This window comes from Entelurus aequoreus, linkage group LG13, assembly GCF_033978785.1.
Source record: "Entelurus aequoreus isolate RoL-2023_Sb linkage group LG13, RoL_Eaeq_v1.1, whole genome shotgun sequence".
NCBI classification, from domain to species: domain Eukaryota; kingdom Metazoa; phylum Chordata; class Actinopteri; order Syngnathiformes; family Syngnathidae; genus Entelurus; species Entelurus aequoreus.
The window spans coordinates 19724355-19746624 of NC_084743.1; the positions used below are offsets into that span (position 1 = coordinate 19724355).

General features: G+C 39.3%; 1 protein-coding gene across 3 annotated transcripts; it reads left to right on the forward strand.

The window, feature by feature from the left end:
• The first annotated feature begins 2753 nt into the window (after positions 1-2753).
• LOC133663236 (sterol 26-hydroxylase, mitochondrial) lies at positions 2754-22012 on the forward strand. Of its 3 annotated transcripts, none has more exons than XR_009828270.1 (10): positions 2754-2879; positions 3799-4002; positions 5713-5894; positions 9491-9690; positions 9764-9961; positions 11417-11580; positions 16851-17017; positions 17094-17175; positions 18653-18805; positions 19151-19203. XR_009828270.1 is itself a non-coding variant. In XM_062067551.1 (10 exons), exons 1-10 carry the CDS (start codon positions 2805-2807, stop codon positions 21250-21252), a joined length of 1605 nt encoding a protein of 534 aa, XP_061923535.1. In that variant the 5' UTR covers positions 2754-2804; the 3' UTR covers positions 21253-22012. The 3 variants fall into 3 exon arrangements, 1 of the variants encoding a protein (XP_061923535.1); XM_062067551.1 differs by lacking the exon at positions 18653-18805 and adding an exon at positions 21121-22012 and having other exon boundaries at positions 19119-19319; XR_009828269.1 differs by lacking the exons at positions 17094-17175; positions 18653-18805 and adding an exon at positions 21121-21240 and having other exon boundaries at positions 19119-19319.
• Positions 22013-22270: the final 258 nt, after the last annotated feature.

Here is a 22270-nt window from a genome sequence, read left to right on the forward strand (position 1 = left end):
GGTATTGTATTGTAATACAATACAATATTATATTATTATATATATATATATATATATATATATATTATATATATATATATATATTATTATATTATATTGTAATATTACAATTACAATATTACAATACAGGTATTGTAATATTGTAAACTAGAATTAGCTTCAAATTAACTATGAGATATCCCCTTGTTGACAAGTGGTTTATAGTAACATAATAAAACATTTCTCCATCCACTTGTGAAACACGTTTAAAGTGAAATACCATGTATTTAATGTAAATACTGTAATAAAATCCTTTTGACCATTAGTTTAATATAGGGCTGTGCATTGGCAGTGACTTCCAATACTTGAGTCACAATACAGTATTGCAATATTCTACATAGTTCACTGATAAGTATAAAATGCATCTTTAAATACAAGTTTTATATAAGTACATACTAGACTAACAATTTAAATGCCTATGGCTCAGTACCACACAAGCTGGTTGAGTTTGCCCTGAATTTCTTCCACGTTCCTGTGTGTGTCAGTAACATCATAGCCAAGTATTTCAACAACCTACACATGTGCTTCTCAGTAGATGACTACATGACAGGATGGCAGCGGTTGGAAGTGGGAATTGCCATGGGCTGCTCCATATCACCAATCCTCTTTGTGGCTGCATTTGAAGTGTTACTCATTGGAGCAAGGCAAATGGTCAGAGGCCTGAAAACACCGTCAGGAGGAAGACTCCCCGCTCTGAGAGGTTTCATGGATGATGTGACAAGCATCCTACAGACCGCCCCATGCACAGCACGACTCCTCAAGCGTTTCGACGAACTGACCGTCTGGGCGAGGATGAAGATAAAGCCTGCTAAGTCCAGGAGCCTGTCCATCAGGAAGGGTGTGAGAGATGACAGGACAGTCTTCACAGCAGGAGGTGAGAAGATTCCACTCCTGGCAGAGCAGCCCATCCGAAGCCTCGGGAGGGAGTACACAGCAGAGCTTTCGGACAGGCAGATGGGGAGGGTGGTCCAGAAACAACTAAAAGAGGGGCTCGTAAGGATCGACGGCAGCCAACTTCCTGGGAAGCTGAAGGTTTGGTGTTACCACTTCACACTTTTCCACCGCGTAATGTGGCCGCTGAAAGTAGCCGAAATTCCATCTTCTCAGGCCAGCAAGATGGACAGCATCGCCAACGGTTATATCAGGAAGTGGCTGGGCCTCCCCCGCTGTTTCTCGGACACAGGTCTTTTCGGCAAGAACATTCTGCAACTTCCTCTGAAGTCAATCAATCTGGGTTACAGGCAGGAGAAGACTCGCCTTGTACTGGAGTTGAGGGAATCAAGAGACGAAGCTGTGAAGAGTGCAGCGGTGACTGTCCGCACTGGACGAAAGTGGAAGGCTCAGGTGGAAGTGGACCAAGCTGTCTCAAGGCTGAAGTACAAGGAGATTCTGGGAAGAGTCCAAGACAGCCGGGCAGGACTGGGATGGGGGCAACCAGTCCAGTTCTGGTCCAAAGCCACGAGACAGCAGAGGAAGGCCATGGTGGTGGAAGAGGTCACACAAGTGGCGCAAGACCAGTATTGGATCAAGGCCGTATCCCAGGGAAAACAGGGGGCATGGACTCGCTGGGAGGATACCATCAAAAGAGTCATAACCTGGGCCGACATCTGGCGAACTCCTCAATCTCGGCTTAGCTTCCTCGTGAGGGCAGCGTATGACACCCTGCCATGCCCTCGAAACCTCGCCCAATGGTTCGGAAGCGAGGGCAAGTGCTCCCTGTGCAGCAAAGACAATGCAGGACTCAAACATATCCTTTCAGGTTGCAACGTCGCGCTGACGCAGGGACGCTTCCGGTGGCGACACAATCAGGTGCTGAGGAAGTTAGCAGAGCTGTTGGAGAGATGCAGAGTCGGGGCAAACAACGCCACAGATCGCCATCGGCCAAACATCAATTTCATCAAACCAGGAGAGGTAGGACAGAAGACAGAGGCGGGAAGATCATCACTTCTGCTTACCCCTGGTAAGGGCTGGGAGATGCGCGTTGACCTGGACAAGCTGCTAGTCTTCCCAACTGAGGTAATACAGACAACGCTAAGACCAGATGTTGTGATGTGGTCCTCAGCTGCTAAAAAAGTCCTCATCATTGAACTAACCGTGCCATGGGAGGAGGGAATACCAGTAGCACACGAGTTCAAACGGTCAAAGTACAGCGACCTGGCAGAGGACTGCAAGGGGGGAGGCTGGTCTGCGTCCATTCACCCCGTGGAGATCGGATGCAGGGGCTTCGTAGGAGGTTCTGCGACCCGGCTCCTGCGCGCGGCGGGAATGACCGGTTACAGCCTGAGGAGGGCCATTAAGGAGTTGGCAGAGGAGGCAGAGAAGGCAAGTTTCTGGATGTGGCTAAGAAGGAGGGACAACACTTGGGGCTCAACACCCCATTGAGGTCAGTTGCAGGGAGTGGCGCGGGGAGACGTCCCCGCTTAGCCACTGCCCCCCCACCGCGAGGTGTCCTGGCTTGGGGGCGAAACATCAGTGAACGGTGGCACCAGCTGACGACCCTGCAGCTGACCTCGAAGTGCACTGGAGGAGGTGCGACAGGCAGAGATGCCAAGCAGTTAGGTCTGTACTTATTAATTACTGGACAAACTAAGTCAAAGAACATCCATCCATTTTCTACCGCTTGTCCAAAGAGCAATGTGATTCAAATGATGTATTTACTGTACTGCAATTGGACAGAAAGTAATGTAAAAAATAACGACTACTAATTCTTAACTGCCGACGTGTACTGCTTGCTTAGCACTAACTTTATACAGTGAGGTAGCAGTATGTGGAGGGGAACGTGGCCTGCGGGCCTGCCGCGGAACGGGGTGTGCCAGGACCGGCCTCGAAGACAGCGACAGGTGAGTAGATGGCCCAGGTGGGCCTTGTTATTATTTATTAGCAGCAGCCGGGATGAGCCACGTTGTTGGAGTGGGAGCCAGAGAGAAAGAGAGAGAGAGACACAGACGCAGACAAACATTTTGCTGAAAATCAGAATAGTTGCACTATTCTATGAGAATAAAACAGTGTTGTAACCCTGATTCGGGCTTTCGTGGCAGTGTGTGGTGGTCCGAGGAACCCACTAGAGGGCAACCTCCACACAGTACAACGACACTTTGCAGAGTGGAGGTGCAGAAGTCATCATTGAGTTACAATCAGCCCATAATGTGACTTTTAAAGCTTGTGCAAGCCTAATATTCACTATCCATGCTTATTCATCCGTCCATCCATCTTCTTCCGGGGGCAGCAGCCTAAGCAGAGAAGCTCAGACTTTCCTCTCCCCAGCTACTTTGTCCAGCTCCTTCCGGGGGATCCCGAAGTGTTCCCAGGCCAGCAAGGGGACACAGTCTCTCCACCGTGTCCTGGGTCTTCCCCCGTGGTCTCCTACCGGTTAGAGGCCCCCTAAACACCTCCCCAGGGAGGCGTTCAGAGTGCATATTGACCAGATGCCCGAACCACCTGATCTAGCTCCTTTCGATGGTGGTAATCGTGACATATTCCCATATGGATATATTTTCCCCACACCTTGTGTAAGGTGATGGAAAAAAACATTTTTGCAAATTGTTAGATTCTTTCAATCTGAGATTATTTGCAGGACATGACAAATGTGAGATGAACAGGAAGTGTAGAAGTTCCTCAAAGTAGATCCATTACATCTGGCCGAGAAGGGTTAAACATTCTGTGAGGACCAACCCCTCCCTTCTCAGCTCTTGGGTGTAACACAAACTCTTCAGCGTATTCTATTTTTTACCCGTCATGGCTGCTGCATGGCTGTTACAGAGGGTGATGCCAAGGAGCCCAGTCACTGTTCCTCAAGTCTTCCTGAGGTGGTCGAGGAGCGCCTCCTCCACTCCGGGTTCCCTTGCAGCCTCGCAGGAGTCGGACAAGCCTCGGACCGTGAGGGATCTCCCACATGTCAGCCTCTTGGAGCTGCTCTATAGAATGGTGGTCCAGGGTTTCTACAGCCGCCTGCATGAGCTCCAGGTACTTTGTTCAGTCTGGTTTATGGTTGACACGTTTTTCACTCATTTAAGATGCTGAGAAACTCTACACCTGGGGTTATGCAATGCATGTTTGGACCAAGTACGGGGTTATGTAATGTACTTTATGTTTTGACCAAGGTGTAGGAATGCATAACTTTGTTCCCATATTAACACAGAGTTTAAAAAAAGTACAGTGGAAAGGGATTAGTTTGCCTCTCAGTAATGGATAAGGTGAGTATAGAACCAGTGAGTAAACTGAGTCTGACCCACCTATTGTTTCTAGGCAAACATAAAGAGCTCTTGTCATGTACGTTGAACCCTAAATTCCAGAAGGGTTTCTCTCTCGCCGTAATAATAAAGTGCTTACCAAATTTTTCATACCATAAGGCGCACCATAAGACGCATTAAAGGGGTCATATTATAAAGCTAAAGTCCCAACTCCTTTTCAACTTATATTCAATTGAATAGACTGCCAAAACAAGATATTTAATTTTCAAATTCATAAACTTTTGTTGTTGCTGCAAATAATCATTAACTTAGAATTTAATGGCAGCAACACATTGCAAAAAAGTTGGCACATGGGCATTTTTACCACTGTGTAACATGGCCTTTCCTTTTAACAACACTCAGTAAACGTTTGGGAACTGAGGAGACCAATTTTTGAAGCTTTTCAGGTGGAATTATTTCCCATTCTTGCTTGATGTACAGCTTAAGTTGTTCAACAGTGCGGGGTCTCCATTGTGGTATATATATATATATATATATATATATATATATATATATATATATATATATATATATATATATATATATATATATTCCTCGCGCACTAATTGACTGAAAGAGTGCGCACTTGATGTCACATTATCGATGGAAAAATGCATTTTTAGACCACATGATTTGCCTTAGCGGCTAGGAGACACCGAGAGTAACTAGCGGTAGAAAATGGATTAGACAGGACAGATTTTCTTTTAAAAATAATTTAAAAAATAAAATAAAATAAAAAAAATTTTTTTAAACATGGGACTTCCCGCGGGCCGGATTTTGGATGCTGGCGGGCCAGATCCAGCCACAGGCTGTAGTTTGGGGACCACTGATTGAAATATTTCATGATTTAATTATTTATTGATTTAATTTGTTCATGGTTTCATTATTTTAGGATTTAATGAATTCTTGATTTTTTTTTTCTCCATAACATAATGGTTTCATTTATTGGTGAGACGTTTAAATAATTATTAAAATATCTCTTTATTTATTTATCTTTGTCTCATTAGGCCTCCATATTTTACATGATACCATGAAGTAAGCCCAAACAATGGCGGCAGGTTTTTTTAAACAATATTGTAGAAGCTATAGTAGTTTGTAGCATGGGTGTGGTTTGGCCATTTCTGGCGTTTGTCCTTGACGGCCATTGTAGAGAAGAAAATCTAAATTTAGAAAATTAATCGAAACATTACGAAAAAGCTGCCACAAAATCAGGCATTTTAAACCACAACAATCACCCAAAAAACATTGAATTCTTGTAGGGACTGACAAGTAAAAACAAATGGCTCATCTTACTGTACTCTCCCTATTTTATTTTATTGGTGTCTTATGTTATGTAAAAAAAAAAAGTTTTGGTACAATACTCTATTGACAAGCAGTTAAAATTGTGACCTTTGTCCTCATGCATCGACACCCATGTCTTTCATTGCCTTTGTCCTGTCATCAGCTGTATGAAAAGCGACTTTACGGGCCCATATACAGAGATGGACTAAAGACCGTGGCCCTGAACACACCAAAACTGCTGGAGGAACTCCTGAGGAATGAGGAGAAGTTTCCTCGGCGAGGAGACATGTCTTTTTGGAAAGACTATCGGGACATGAAAGGATTCGGCTATGGACCGTTCACAGAGTAAGACTGTTGCGTGTCAACATATTTTTTCCCAGTGGTGCTTAAACCTTTTCCACCAAGTACCACCTCAGAAAACACTTGGCTCTCCAAGTACCACCATAATGACCAACATTAAAATACAGTAGCCTAATTATTCATTAAAACCAACAGCTAGTGCGTACTTACAGTATTGACACTTTGTAGGGCGCAACAGACAGCAAAGCCTGAGCTGACCAACACACCATAAACTATACACTACTGCCATCTAATGTCTTGGACTTGCACCTGCAATTGCAATTTCGTGTCATACCTGCAAATGAGACTCAGAAATGAGACAATGAAACAAGACATAACAATGGGACAGTAGTTGTTATAATCGGCTCATTTTTAAATAATGGAAAAAAATAGATTTTCTTACCAAAAACAATTAATGTTTTACTAACAATTATTCATTTAAACCAAGGCACAGGTTTTGTTTAACAAGTATATTTAATATTTTTGGCCACTGTGTCATGACACACAGTTTGAACAGTAACACTGTGTTTGAATATTTAATATTAAGTTTAATTAAGTGGTTCTTTGGCATACTACTATATTGGGCACACGTACCTTACTACAATTTGAGAACCACTGTTCTGTTCCATTCCATTGCGTTGTGATTCTTTGTGTGTGTCCAAGCAAGGGCTTGTAAAAGTTACATGAGCAAAGACCTATCAGATTATTTAAACATGTAAGTTATTAAAAAAAAAACGGCTTCGTAAATGTTAGCATATAATATATTTAGCCGTGAAATTTCAATAATAAGGTTGCTTGAAACAAATCAAGACTACCGACACCCTCTATCAAAAATACCAAATAGTTAATTCCACCTTGAGAACGGAACATTTGACTCAATACAGACGTCACAAGGTCGTCACAAGGACAATTAATGTTTTACTAACAATTATTCATTTAAACCAAGGCACAGGTTTTGTTTAACAAGTATATTTAATATTTTTGGCCACTGTGTCATGACACACAGTTTGAACAGTAACACTGTGTTTGAATATTTAATATTAAGTTTAATTAAGTGGTTCTTTGGCATACTACTATATTGGGCACACGTACCTTACTACAATTTGAGAACCACTGTTCTATTCCATTCCATTGCGTTGTGATTCTTTGTGTGTGTCCAAGCAAGGGCTTGTAAAAGTTACATGAGCAAAGGCCTATCAGATTATTTAAACATATAAGTTATTAAAAAAAAAACGGCTTCGTAAATGTTAACATATAATATATTTAGCCGTGAAATTTCAATAATAAGGTTGCTTGAAACAAATCAAGACTACCGACACCCTCTATCAAAAATACCAAATAGTTAATTCCACCTTGAGAACGGAACACTTGACTCAATACAGACGTCACAAGGTCGTCAAAGCTCACCTTTAAAGCGTTCACGCACAGCACCAACATTTTGGAACAAGGATGAGGTTGTAGAAAAAAGGTATAAATATAATAAATTGATTTGTCACATGGAGGTAATGTCGCAATTTTCAGTGCCAACAAAGTAGTTGACTCCAAAAAACGTTCCAACGTAAGTAAAGTGAGGCTCCACTTTTCCGAAAATATGCTAGCTTGATGCTAGTATACATTGGCTTTGCTATTGACATGCTATTGATTAGCATTAGCGATTTTACATGACGGTTTTAACACCTCCAAATTTTTTTTATAAAAACTACAACTAAAATGTATGTTGCAATCAAACAGGTAGTGTGTACTTACAGTATTGACACTTTGTAGGGCGCAACAGACAGCAAAGCCTGAGCTGACCAACACACCATTAACTATACACTATTGCCATCTAATGTCTTGGACTTGCAATTGCAATTTCGAGCCACACCTGCAAATGAGACTCAGAAATGAGAAAATGAAACAAGATATAACAACGAGACAGTAGTTGTTATAATCGGCTCATTTTTAAATAATGCAAAAAAAGAGAATTTCTTACCAAAAACAATTAATGTTTTACTAACACACACAAAAGGACCGGAAATCTGTACTATATTGATTCAAACGTGAACGGTACCCATCCCCGGTAAAGTATAGGAGAAAGTTGTGTACGTGTATCACTTTTGGATGTCATTGGACAAAGCTGTGGTGCGTTCAAAGACCCTCGATTAAAATTAGAAACAACATTTTTAAAGACAGGGGGACCCACATGAGATACTCTAATGCAGGGATGTCAAACTGGTTTTCATTGAGGGCCACATGGCAGTTATGGCTGCCATCAGAATAATGTAGGAATTTGCCTCTGGATTGCATTATTAATTATATACATAATTTTAAGTAGACTGTAAAAACTTTACATTTACAACATTTTACTGTAAAATGTAGTGGGCTTTTTTTTTTTTTACTTTTTACAATATTTTAAGGTAAATGTAAAAACATGGGGGGAGGGATACGGAAAAAGCTGGCAGCTTGTTGCCAGAATTTTTGTGTTAAATTTCCATTGTTTTTTTAGAACATTAGCTGCCAGTTCTTCTACCGTAAAAACAAATGTACCGTCTTGCCAGTTACAGTAATACACCGTTAAGAACAACAACCGTAGATTTTACAGTCAAAAACTGGCAGTTCAATCAACAAAATTTTTACGCAAAAAAATGGTAGGTTTTTTTCAATATAAAGTAATATGCTGTAAAGAACAACGTAAAATGTATTGTCATTTTCCTTAATTTGATGGGTAGTTTAGTATTTGTATTTGTTTTTATCAAGACAAAAACATGTTTGGAAAGTATGCTAATATACTGTAATATTTGTTGCAATAATGGATACTATTGAAGTTTAAAAAGGTATGCAATTTTAAGCAGTACATATATTTTTTCTGTCAAAATGAAAAAAATTAATTTTACATTTAGTGAGAAAATATTAAGTACTTTATTGACACATATCATTTCCAGGTGTTTGCGGGCCAGATAAAATGATGTCGCGGGCCAGATCTGGCCCCCGGGCCTTGAGTTTGACACTTGTGCTCTAATGCAGTGGTCCCCAACCTTTTTGTAGCTGCGGACCGGTCAACGCTTGAAAATGTATTTATTTATTTATTTTTCCCCCCCATAAATAAATACAATCATGTGTGCTTACGGACTGTATCCCTGCAGACTGTATTGATCTATATTGATATATAATGTATATATTGTGTTTTTTTATGTTGATTTAATAAAAAATAAAAAAAAATAATAAAAATTAAAAAAAAATTTTATTTCTTGTGCGGCCCGGTACCAATCGGTGGTTTGGGACCACTGTTCTAATGGATAATCCTATGTGTATCAGCTAATATCGACTTTACACTCTGAAGTAAAGGACAACTTGACCTATGTGTGATCATATTTAAATGAATGACAGATTATATGATATTTGAAATTCATATTATGGCCACTTTATATTGAATTTGTTGGCACTTAAAAGTAAAAAAAAACTTTAAAAAAAACAACTAATTGATATGTATGCGGGCCCAGAATTTGGTGGTACGCCCCAGGACTTGACTATACCCGAATCATAGGCCAGATAAGTATTTATGAAATAGTCCCTGTGCATTTCTTCTGTTTTTCATTTTAATGGGATAATCTTTGCCTTTCCAGGGAGGGGGAGAGTTGGTACAAGCTGAGGACCTTGTTGAACAAGCGCATGATGCATCCAAAAGACTCCGCTCTATACGGCAGCATAATCAATGCCGTGGTTGCAGACTTCATCAAGAGGCTTTATTACGTGCGCCGGTGCAGCCCGACAGGAGATCTGGTGGGGAATTTGGCCAATGAGTTTTACTGTTTTTCACTAGAAGGTAAGTCCAGTACGTTCTACGCGGACGGTTCTAGCTGGCGCTTTTATTATCTTCTGCTCGTCCTCATTCCAAGGTATTTCCACCGTACTGTTTGAGACCCGACTCGGCGCTCTTGAGAAGGAGATGCCAGCCGGTACCCAACAGTTTATCAATTCCATCGCCAAGATGTTCTCCAACAGCTTGGCTGTGGTGGTAACGCCCAAGTGGAGCCGGAATCTACTGCCTTATTGGGGACGCTACATCGACGGATGGGAGGGCATCTTCAGCTTTGGTAAGTTTTTTTGATTGATTGAAACTTTTATTAGTATATTGCACAATACAGTACATATTCCGTACAATTGAACACTAAATGGTAACACCCAAATAAGTTTTTCCAACTTGTTTAAGTCGGGGTCCACGTTAATCAATTCATGGTAAGTCATGTCAGAAGTTTGTGTTGTCACTTGTTGCTAGGCAGAATTAATAGGGACCAATGCAAGATTGTTATATGCAGTGCACATCCACATTTTGTTATGTTACAGTCTTATTCCAAAATGGAAAAACTTCAATACATTAATTTTTGCCATCAAAATTATACACACAATACCTCATAGTGACTTCAATTAAGCTGTAGGAACATCTCTAGGATGATTAGTTGAAACCGGATGCCTCTGAGCTCACTTTTGAGCTTTATGGCAAAGGCTCTGAATACTTTTTAATTATTTTTTTTTAGGCTTTTATTTTTAATAAAGTTTTAAAAATGTCTAAAAAAAAAAAATTATATGAATTAATATACAATTACAGTCAAATAATTATTTAAATTCTTAAATAATTCATTATTTATTTAATTATTCATTTCATGAACCTGTGTATGAAATAAACAGACGGATAAATTATCAATTAAACTATTGATTGAATCGTTAAATTATTAAATTATTAAATAAATAGTGAAATAAATAAAACAATTTAATAAATAATTGACTAGGTAAATACATTTAATTAATGCCATATTAATTAATGACACATTTAATAACACATGTATGTATTTAATTACGATTTCAATTAATTAGCAACACATTCAAGTAATTGTTTGACAAACTTATTTATTTATTTCATTCTGTCCCATTTGACCCTCCATAGAACACAAACAAGTGGGCTTCTAGCTCATTCAACCAGGAGTGAAGATGAAATATACAGTGACAAACAGGAACCAGAAATACCAAAATAAGAGTCTGAAACAGGATAATGATAGTGGAAACACTGCAAAACACAACTGTAGTCCAGCCTGTCATTCAAAACATGACAAAAATGGCTTTAAAAGAATCCTGACATATCAATTTGAATCTTGATCTAAAATATATTGCATCTTTCTTATTATTTTAAATGTCTGTTATACAACGTGTACCCTCAGGCCAGGTTTGGATTAAACCAGGGATGTCAAGAGCAGTTTAGGGGCCATTTTCAGCACGCAGCTCTCTTTTTTTCTGAATGGTCAGGGACGTATTTCAAGAATAAATATATTTTTTTATTATCGAGCTGTATTTTTACATATTACACTCCACACATTTTGTTTAGATAGCATGTATTTGCACACATTAAATTGTTTTTTTAGCGTATTTTACGCACAAAATATAACAAAGTGGCTCCGGTACAACTTTTAATTGTGCTGTAGAGTTTAGACACCCCTGCATTAAAAAATATTGTCCAACACATTCCAAGAAGTGATGCATCTCCACATTTATTTCAGCCAAACCGCTGATCGACAAGAAGTTGGAGGACATTCAGCGGCGCCTTGACAATAATGAGGACGTGGAGGGAGAGTACTTAACCTACCTGCTGTCAAACACTGACATGAGCACCAAAGACGTGTACGGGAGCGTCGCTGAGCTTCTCTTAGCTGGAGTGGACACGGTAATTTGTTATGTTACACGTCTGCACATTCTACTAAAATTCTCTTTCAAGTGGCACATATAACAGGGCTATTCAGCTCTGTACGTTTATTTAGGGACAGTTGGGCTTTTGTCAAGATTTAAAGGCCTACTCAAACCCACTACTACAGACCACGCAGTCTGATAGTTTATATATCAATGATGAAATCTTAACATTGCAACACATGCCAATACGGCCTGGTCAGATTAGTAAAGTGCAATTTTAAATTTCCAGCGAAATATCCTGCTGAAAACGTCTCGGTATGAGGACGTTTGCGCGTGACATCACGGATTGTAGCGGACATTTTGGGACAGCATTGTGGCCAGCTGATAAGTAGTCTGTTTTCATCGCAAAATTCCACAGTATTCTGGACATCTGTGTTGGTGAATCTTTTGCAATTTGTTTAATGAACAATGAAGCTGTAGGTGGGAAGCGGTGTATTAGCGGACGGCTGCAGCAACACAAACACGTAGAGAACTTGGACAACAGAGACTCTTACCAGGAGGACTTTGAGTTGGATACGCGCTACTGTGAGTACGCAGCTGCGGCTTCCAAACATTTGATCGCTTGCCCGTACGTGCGTGCCGCTATGTGCATGTCACGTACGTGACTTTGGGGGAATATATGTGCTGTATGAACTTTGCGGAAGTGAACGGTACTTTGGGCTGTGGGATTGAGTGTGTTGTGCGGGTGTTTGTTTTGTATTGGCGGGTTATATGGACGGGAGGGGGGAGGTGTTTGTTATATGGCATATTAAATATAAGCCTGGTTGTGTTGTGGCTAATAGAGTATATATATGTCTTGTGTTTATTTACTGTTTTAGTCATTCCTAACTGAATATCAGGTCCCACCCGCCTCTCATAGCATCTTCCCTATCTGAATCGCTTCCACTGCCCTCTAATCCCTTACTCTCACTTTCCTCATCCACGAATCTTTCATCCTCGCTCAAATTAATGGGGAAATCGTCGCTTTCTCGGTCCGAATCGCTCTCGCTGCTGGTGGCCATGATTGTAAACAATGTGCAAATGTGAGGAGCTCCACAACCTGTGACGTCACGCTACTTCCGGTACAAGCAAGGTTTTTTTTATCAGCGACCAAAAGTTGCGAACTTTTTCGTCAATGTTCTCTACTAAATCCTTTCAGCAAAAATATGGCAATATCGCGAAATGATCAAGTATGACACATAGAATGGACCTGCTATCCCCGTTTAAATAAGAAAATCTCATTTCAGTTGGCCTTTAAAGATGTTTTTCTTTTCATTTACCGTATTTTCCGGACTATAGGGCGCACCGGATTAGAAGGCGCAGTGCCGATGAATGGTCTATTTTTGATCTTTTTTCATACATAAGGCACACCGGATTATAGGACGCATTAAAGGAGTCATATTATTATTTTTATTTTCTGAATGTAAAACACTTCCTTGTGGTCTACATAACATGTAATGGTGGTTCTTTGGTCAAAATGTTGCATAGATTATGTTTTACAGATCATCTTCAAGACGCTTTCTGACAGTCGCTTCCGGATGCGCCGTTTTGTGGGCGGTCTTATTTACGTGACTCACCTTCGGCAGCGTCTTCTCCCCGTCATCTTTGTTGTAGCGTTGTAGCGTGCAAGGACGGGAGTGGAAGAAGTGTCAAAAGATGGAGCTAATTGTTTTAATGACATTCAGACTTTACTTCAATCAATAACAGAGCAGCATCTCCTCATCCGGAAAAAACAACAACAACGGCGGAAATGTGTCCTGTGAAAAAACGTCTAATAACTAAAGTTCCTTGGGTGAATAAGGTAAACTCACTACACCGGTATGTTTTAACGCTTTCATGGCGAGTTTACTGACAGATATAAGTAAGAACTTCACACTACTTTATATTAGAAATGGCAACAGCGGAGGATGAATGTCCCATAACAAGAAGATAGAAAAAAAGAAGAAGCTTATCGGGGAGTGTGGCCGTGCCAGCAACCTGAGGGTTCCTGGTTCGATCCCCAGCTTCTACCAACCTAGTCACGTCCGTTGTGTCCTTGAGCAAGACACTTCACCCTTGCTCCTGATGGGTCGTGGTTAGTGCCTTGCATTTCAGCTCCCGCCATCAGTGTGTAAATGTGTGTGTGAATGGGTGAATGTGGAAATAGTGTCAAAGCGCTTTGAGTACCTTGAAGGTGAAAAAGTGCTATACGAGTATAACCCATTTACCATTTATCGACTACGGAGTCGGCACGGACTACAAAGGCGGACGCGCGCAAATTTTCAGGACTTGATTATGAAATGTTACGGAGGTCGTCACGGAGGTAAACAAGGTAGGAGTCGAACTGTCTCATACTCTTAATATCCAATTATATTAATTATTAATTATATATCCATTATATTAATATAATATGTAAATATGTACACACACACACCCACACACATATATGTGCATATATATATATATATATATATATATATATATATATATATATATATATATATATATATATATATATATATATATATATATATATATATACAGTACAGGCCAAAAGTTTGGACACACCTTCTCATTCAATGGGTTTTCTTTATTTTCATGACTATTTACATTGTAGATTGTCACTGAAGGCATCAAAACTATGAATGAACACATGTGGAGTTATGTACTTAACAAAATAAGGTGAAATAACTGAAAACACATTTTATATTCTATTATTTTCCAAAATAGCCACCCTTTGCTCTGATTACTGCTTTGCACACTCTTGGCATTCTCTTGATGGGCTTCAAGAGGTTGTCACCTGAAAGAGTTTTCACTTCACAGGTGTCATAGTTTTGAAGCCTTCAGTGACAATTCATTTCATTTCATTCATTTATTTATTTATTTCAGGCAATAACATTAAAAAAAAAAGTACAAAGTTGACAACACAATAATATAAATTAATCAATCAATCGATCAATGTTTATTTATATAGCCCTAAATCACAAGTGTCTCAAAGGGCTGCAAAAGTGCAAAAGGTAATGTATAGTATGTAATGCATGATTGTCCAGTTTTGCCTGAAATCTACAATGAAAATAAAGGAAATGCATTGAATGAGAAGGTGTGTCCAAACTTTTGGCCTGTACTGTATATAGTTACTCACCCTTGATCTAATTAAATTCAAGTTCAAAGGCCTACTGAAATGATTTTTTTTAATTTAAACGGGAATAGCAGATCCATTCTATGTGTCATACTTGATCATTTCGCGATATTGCCATATTTTTGCTGAAAGGATTTAGTAGAGAAAATCGACGATAAAGTTTGCAACTTTTGCTCGCTGATAAAAAAAACCTTGCCCCTACCGGAAGTAGCGTGACGTCACAAGCGATAGTGCTGCTCACAATTCCCCGTTGTTTACAATGGAGCGAGAGATATTAGGAGCGAGAAAGTGACGATTACCCCATTAATTTGAGCGAGGATGAACGATTCGTGGATGAGGAACGTTAGAGTGAAGAACTAGAGGCAGTGCCGGACGTATCTTTTTTCACTCTGACCGTAACTTAGGTACAAGCTGGCTCATTGGATTCCACACTCTCTCCTTTTTCTATTGTGGATCACGGATTTGTATTTTAAACCACCTCAGATACTATATCCTCTTGAAAATGAGAGTCGAGCACGCGAAATGGACATTCAGAGTGACTTTTATCTCCACGGCAATACATCGGTGACACACTTAGCTACTGAGCTAATGTGATAGCATCGTTCTCAAATGCAGATAGAAACAAAAGAAATAAACCCCTGACTGGAAGGATAGACAGAAGATCAACAATACTATTAAACCATGTACATGTAACTACACGGTTACAGCAACAGCCGTGCTCACCTGCGTTCCAGCGATCGGCGGCGCGACGAAGGACTTCACCCATCATCAACGAAGCTCTTAGCATGAGCTAACGTGATAGCATCTGTCTTAAATGCAGATAGAAACAAAATAAATAAATCCCTGACTGGAAGGATAGACAGAAGATCAACAATACTACTATCAGGAGACACCGAACCAAACACTGGACATGTAAATACATGGTTAATGTGTATTCGACGCCTGTCGAAGCCTAGCAATGCTGTTGCTAACGACGCTAACTTAACAACGGGACCTCGTCAGAGCTATGATAAAAACATTAGCGCTCCACCTACGCCAGCCAGCCCTCCTCAGCTCATCAACACCCGTGCTCACCTGCGTTCCAGCGTTTGACGATGCGGTCAACGGCCCGGAGACGTAGGAAGTCAAGGTGAGTTCGCCGCTAGCGCGTCTGCTATCCAAGTCAAAGTCCTCCTTGTTGTGTTGCTACAGCCAGCCGCATACACCGATCCCACCTACAACGTTCTTCTTTGCAGTCTCCATTGTTCATTAAACAAATTGCAAAAGATTCACCAACACAGATGTCCAGAATACTGTGGAATTTTGTCGAAGAAAACAGAGCTCTGTGTATTGTGTCCAATATGGTCCAAACACTTCCGTGGATCTCTCGGCGTCACGCGCATACGTCATCCTCCAAAGGCGTTTTGAACCGGAAGTTTAGCGGGAAATTTAAAATTGCACTTTATAAGTTAACCCGGCCGTATTGGCATGTGTTGCAATGTTAAGATTTCATCATTGATATATAAACTATCAGACTGCGTGGTCGGTAGTAGTGGCTTTCAGTAGGCCTTTATGTTAAACCGTATACAATTCTGCTTAGGGCCTTAGTTTAGCTAGGTGGAGCTCTGGTTTCTGATTGATTGATTGAAACTTTTATTAGCAGATCGCACAGTACAGTACATATTCCGTACAATTGACCACTAAATAGTAACACCCGAATAAGTTTTTCAACTTGTTTAAGAACGTTAATCAATTCATGGTAATGCCATGGTCAGCCTCCTCTGCAGTAGACATTTGGTTTTTTGCATAACATGGCTATTTTTTTTCCTCAATTATGTAACTAAACCAAAGAAATGTTCACTCTGGATAAGGCTGGTTCTTAAAATAAGAATAATCGTGACTAAGTCCGGCCCAGAGTCCTTAGTTTTCTGAAAATGTGGCCTGCAGAACAATTTAATTATACAGCCCTGACATGTGGAAACAACTCCTGTTATGAATGACTTTTCAACAATGTTTATAAACACGCGAGCACTTCATGATATTTATCACAGTTGCATGGAACGAGAAGCTGGAAAAATACAATTTCACAATGCACAGTTAATGTTAATTATGCATATGTACTACAAGTCACTCTTTTATTGTAAAAAAAAAAATCATCTTCCTTCATTTAGACCTCCAACACTCTCACATGGACTGTTCACCTGCTGTCCAAGTACCCTCCAGTCCAGGAGAAGCTCCATAGGGAAGTGTGCACATTGAGCAAAGAAAATAGGAGCCCTTCTGCTGAGGAGGTGACCCGTATGCCGTATTTAAGGGCCGTCGTCAAGGAAGCACTGAGGTACAGTGGATTTTTATACTTTTAATAATCCCATCTTCTATGTAATACCATTATTATTATGATCAAAACTTTACAGGATGTATCCAGTAGTGCCTCTGAACGCAAGGGTCATTACGGAAAAGAGTGTTGCTGTTGGTGGTTATCAGTTTTCCAAAAATGTAGGTTTTCTTATTTATTTTGCAACCACAAAACATTATAATAGTATGTACTGTTTTGCCTTCAGTACTGTGACAAAAGTACAGTGGAACCGCGATTCACAAACTTATTTAGTTCTTGAACAGGGTTTGAAAGCACAAAACTCCTTAACTTTAACAGTCAAGTCACTACAATGATTACGAATAAAAAATTATTGCACGTTCCCTTGTTGGTTATCATAAATTCCGGACTATAAGGCGCTACTTTTTTCCTACGCTTTGAACCCTGTGGCTTTTAAAACAATGCAACTGATTTATGGATTTTTCTGTGAGCAAATAGTTTAAAAAAAAACAAACAAGTAAAGTTTGTGTTAACTGTTTCTGCTATGGCGCCATCATTTGAATGAGTTTGCTCACTGCAGGTGCTGCAGTGCTGCATTGCCCTTCTGTTTAGACTGAGCTTTCAACAGGCAGTACAAGTGCCGTTTCGTCTTCTAGCCGTCCGTAGCGATTCTACTCGTAAGGATTCTTCAATTATCACTCCCAAGGGACGTTTGTAAGTTTTACAATATAACTAAAACAGTTCATACAGACTAAACTGCATTGTTTAGTTTGCATTATTTCAGTTTCGTAAATTCACCTTCAAATATGAAAAAAGTCTCAAAAACCACCTCATGAGTGTTAAAAATATTTAGCGATATTTGAGAGTTTTTTCAAAATATGAGTCTTTCTATTACCAGTTTCCTATTGCGATATTTAGATTTTGAGCTTTTCTAGGGGTAATGGAAACGCAGTTACTGAAAAGGTGTGTTATTGTTTGCTGTCTGGCGCCATCTTTTGGACGAGTGCACTGACTGCAGGTGTTGCGGGTTGAAAATTTACTTCCTGTTTTAATGCTTTGAACCGGAAGTGTGACCGTCTATAGCGGTTCTGCTCGAAAGGATTCTTTATTCATCACTCTAAGCATCGTTTGTAAGTTTTACAATGTAACTAAAACTATTCATACTTAATAATAATAATAATAATATATTTTATTTGTAAAAAGCACTTTACATTGAGTAAACAACCTCAAAGTGCTACAGTATATTAAAATAAAAAGATAATAAAAAATAAAGAAAATTAAAAAAAACTAGAACAGCCAAATAGCTAAAACTAGTATGCATACATCTAAAAAAAAGGCTTTTTTAAAAAGAAGGGTTTTTAAGCCTTTTTTAAAAGCATCCACAGTCTGTGGTGCCCTCAGGTGGTCAGGGAGAGCGTTCCACAGACTGGGAGCGGCGGAGCAGAAAGCCCAGTCTCCCATTGTTCGTAGCTTTGTTCTCGGAGGTTGGAGGAGGTTAGCCTGTCCCATGTGTGATGTCTGTAGGAGTGTTTTCATGCATGTCTGTACGTGCTATTGTAATATCATGAAGCTAGCGTTGTTAGCATTAGCTAAAACACTAGCATGTGTCTGTTTTTAGAATGAAGAACTTACAACGGCATTATTTTTGTATTGTTTCAGTTTCGTAAATTCACCAAAACGTCACCGTGGACTTATTGAGTCTGTTTAGAAGATTGGAGAGCGAGCTTCCGCAGCTAGTGGGTCCACGGCGATGACTTCTGTTTTGTTTAATCAGCCATTTTACTGCCGTGTTACCATTTTAAAACAATTAAGGTACGTAAATAAACATTCACACAATCCGATTGTGTAAATAACTTACAGGGCTAAAAAAAACAAATCAGAAAAAGTACCAATTAGCACAGTAGACATGACTACAAAGATCCATAACCCCGCCCACATTGGATGTGCTGCCGGCCACAAAATGGCTGCACTGCAGGCACACAATGTATGTTTTTATTCAGTCCGTGGCTCGTAAATCGAAAAAGTTAATACAATGAGAAGTTGGTAAATCGAGGTTCTACTGTACGTACTGATGCTGTTTTCATTTCTAATAATTCTAATAATACGGTTTGTGGTGTTTCCCTAGACCACTTTCACATTGTGTCACTATGCCATCAGTCACGATGAGGAAACATTCCCAGAGCCGTTCACCTTCAAGCCCGAGAGATGGCTCCGTGACGGCCGAGAGAGGCCAAACGCCTTCGGCTCCATCCCATTCGGTTTTGGAGTGAGAGGCTGCGTTGGTCGAAGAATTGCTGAGCTGGAGATGTATTTGGTTTTATTTCAGGTAAATGGCTCTTTTCAAACATGTTTGTACAGTTGGCATGATATTTGCTTGTATTGTTACGTGTACCACCTTTTAACACAACGTTATCCTAAATTGATCTGTAGCTCAAGATCTAAGTCAGAAGTTTATTTTTTTCACCAGAACCCAACCTTACTTAATTGACATACGTACAGTATGTACACATACTGTATATTTCAGGGGTACCCAAAGTGCGGCCCATGAACTATTGCTAGTGCTATTAAAAAAAAAAAACACAAATAAAAGAGCAAACAGGTGAAATGTAACAAGAAAAGGTTGCTATGTTGACTCGAATAAGACAAAGCTGCCATGCAGGCTGTTTTTTCCCCTTTAAAACTGTCATTGATCAAAAAATAATAATGAATCGAGATTAATGTTGTTAAGAATTATTGACCTATTTAAGGCTCCAATTACTTCACAAAACAAAATACCACTTTGAAATATTTTTTTGCCATGTATGTATATATATATATATATATATATATATATATATAGATACGGTATATAAAAACATATATCTATATACATATATATATATATAAATATATATATGCATATATATATACATATATATCTGTATATATATATATATATATATATATATATATATATATATATATATATATATATATATATATATATATATATATATATATATATACGGTATATACATATTTTTTCCCACAAAATTTTTAATGTGAAGTAATTGAAGCTTTAAATACGTCAATAATTCGTAAAAACATTGAAAACATTCATTATTACTTTTTTAACAATGACTGTTAAAAAGATAAACCCCACTAAAATGATTGTGATCCAAAGGGGCTCCACTCATTAAAGTACGAAAAATTAGTCATATGTATATATACAGTCGCGATCAAAAGTTTACATACACTTGTAAAGAACATAATGTCATGGCTGTCTTGAGTTTCCATTAATTTCTACAACTCTTATTTTGTTGTGATAGAGTGATTGGAGCACATACTTGTTGGTCACAAAAAACATTCATGAAGTTTGGTTCTTTTATGAATTTATTATGGGTTTACTGAAAATGTGACCAAATCTGCTGGGTCAAAAGTATACATACAGCAATGTTAATATTTGCTTACATGTCCCTTGGCAAGTTTCACTGCAATAAGGCGCTTTTGGTAGCCATCCACAAGCTTCTGGTTGAGTTTTTGACCACTCCTCTTGACAAAATTGGTGCAGTTCAGCTAAATGTGTTGGTTTTCTGACATGGACTTGTTTCTTCAGCATTGTTCACACGTTTAAGTCATTACTTTTGGGAAGGCCATTCTAAAACCTTAATTCTAGCCTGATTTAGCCATTCCTTTACCACTTTTGACGTGTGTTTGGGGTCGTTGTCCTGTTGGAACACCCAACTGCGCCCAAGACCCAACCTCCGGGCTGATGATTTTAGGTCGTCCTGAAGAATTTGGAGGTAATCCTCCTTTTACTCTCTGTAAAGCACCAGTTCCATTGGCAGCAAAACAGGCCCAGAGCATAATACTACCACCACCATGCTTGACGGTGGGCATGTTGTTCCTGGGATTAAAGGCCTCACCTCTTCTGGGTATTGTGGCCAAATATCAAAATGTTTGTTTCATCTGACATTACATGGACAGAGATAAGACCTTCTGGAGGAAGGTTCTGTGGTCAGATGAAACAAAAATATTGCTATTTGGCCACAATACCCAGCAATATGTTTGGAGAAGAAATATATGTTTGTGTTTGTGTTATAAGTACGATGAGCTTCCCTGACCTCCTTTATTTGCCTATTTTTCAGATAATCCGGCTGTTTGAAATCAAACCAGACCCCACAGTGGGAGAGGTGAAATGTCTCAACCGCACTGTTCTTGTACCAGACAGACCACTAAGTATATATTTGGTGGACAGATCATGTGACAATAAAACATAAGTAGTCCACCAGCATAAGTGCAATTTCTGATCCTGATATTTTTGTTTTGCCTTATATTTTGGCCTGGTGTTTTTCTACACTGCTCCTGACACACACAGCACAATCACTTCAAGAACCTCATCCTCTTAATAACCAGTCCACATTTCTTTATATCAGTCCTCAATAGGACTGTCAATGACCACTCTCAGTTATATTAATATGCTAGAAATTACAGTGGAACCTCCATTTACACACCCATCTATTTGTGAACTTTTCGATTTACAAACTTTTAGACTGAGCAAGCCATGTCTCTGTGTGTGAATGATTCATTCAGTCATTTGCGAGCAGTACATTATCGGCGCTCTCAAGTATAGAAGAATCACCGAAGCAGGCTTTGTACCACAAGTCTTATTTTTGATGAGATTGGACTTTTCTGAATTTTTTTTTTTTTGCCAAAGCAGACTTATTTCACAGGGGAAAAAAAAGCTTTGCGTTCAGCACCGGGATTTTCCAGGCACCAATTTGCCCCTCCCGCTGTTTGCTGCTTCCTTTCTTATCATCGCCTCCTTGCCGATGTTAACGTAAGTTGATTTCACTTTTTTCAATGTTTGTCATTGAAGCAATACGGTTGTTAAAGTTAAGATATTTTTGTGATTTCTGATCATTTGTGAGGGCACCAGAGTGCATTCTATGTGTGCGCATGTTGGAAGAGCAGCGCATACAGCACAGGTGAGCTTGTCGTTCAAACTGGTTAATAAAGAGAAAAGTTAATCCATCAGCCCCTTGTTATGTTTGTTTGATATAAAGTACTGTATACCGCTTTATGTTGTGTTCAAAGTGTACAAACCCTCGCTAAAATACAGACTTTTGTCAAGGCTGGAAGCCATTATTCATATTTATATTGTTTCTTATGGAAAATGTTGCTTCAATTACAGTAAGAGTGTGTTAATCAAGGTTCCACTGGAAATAATTTTCATGGCATACAAAGGGTGGTGTGAAAATAATTGTGTATCTGCGTATGTATGTATGTATGTATGTA

Bases quoted from the DNA above. Each gene is read 5' to 3' on its own strand.
- LOC133663236 (XM_062067551.1), top strand. From the start codon at position 2,805: ATGTGGAGGGGAACGTGGCCTGCGGGCCTGCCGCGGAACGGGGTGTGC. The intron at 9,691-9,763 runs GTAAGTCCAGTA...CCTCATTCCAAG, and splicing joins TTACTGTTTTTCACTAGAAG to GTATTTCCACCGTACTGTTT. The intron at 17,176-19,118 runs GTAGGTTTTCTT...GTGTTTCCCTAG, and splicing joins GTTATCAGTTTTCCAAAAAT to ACCACTTTCACATTGTGTCA.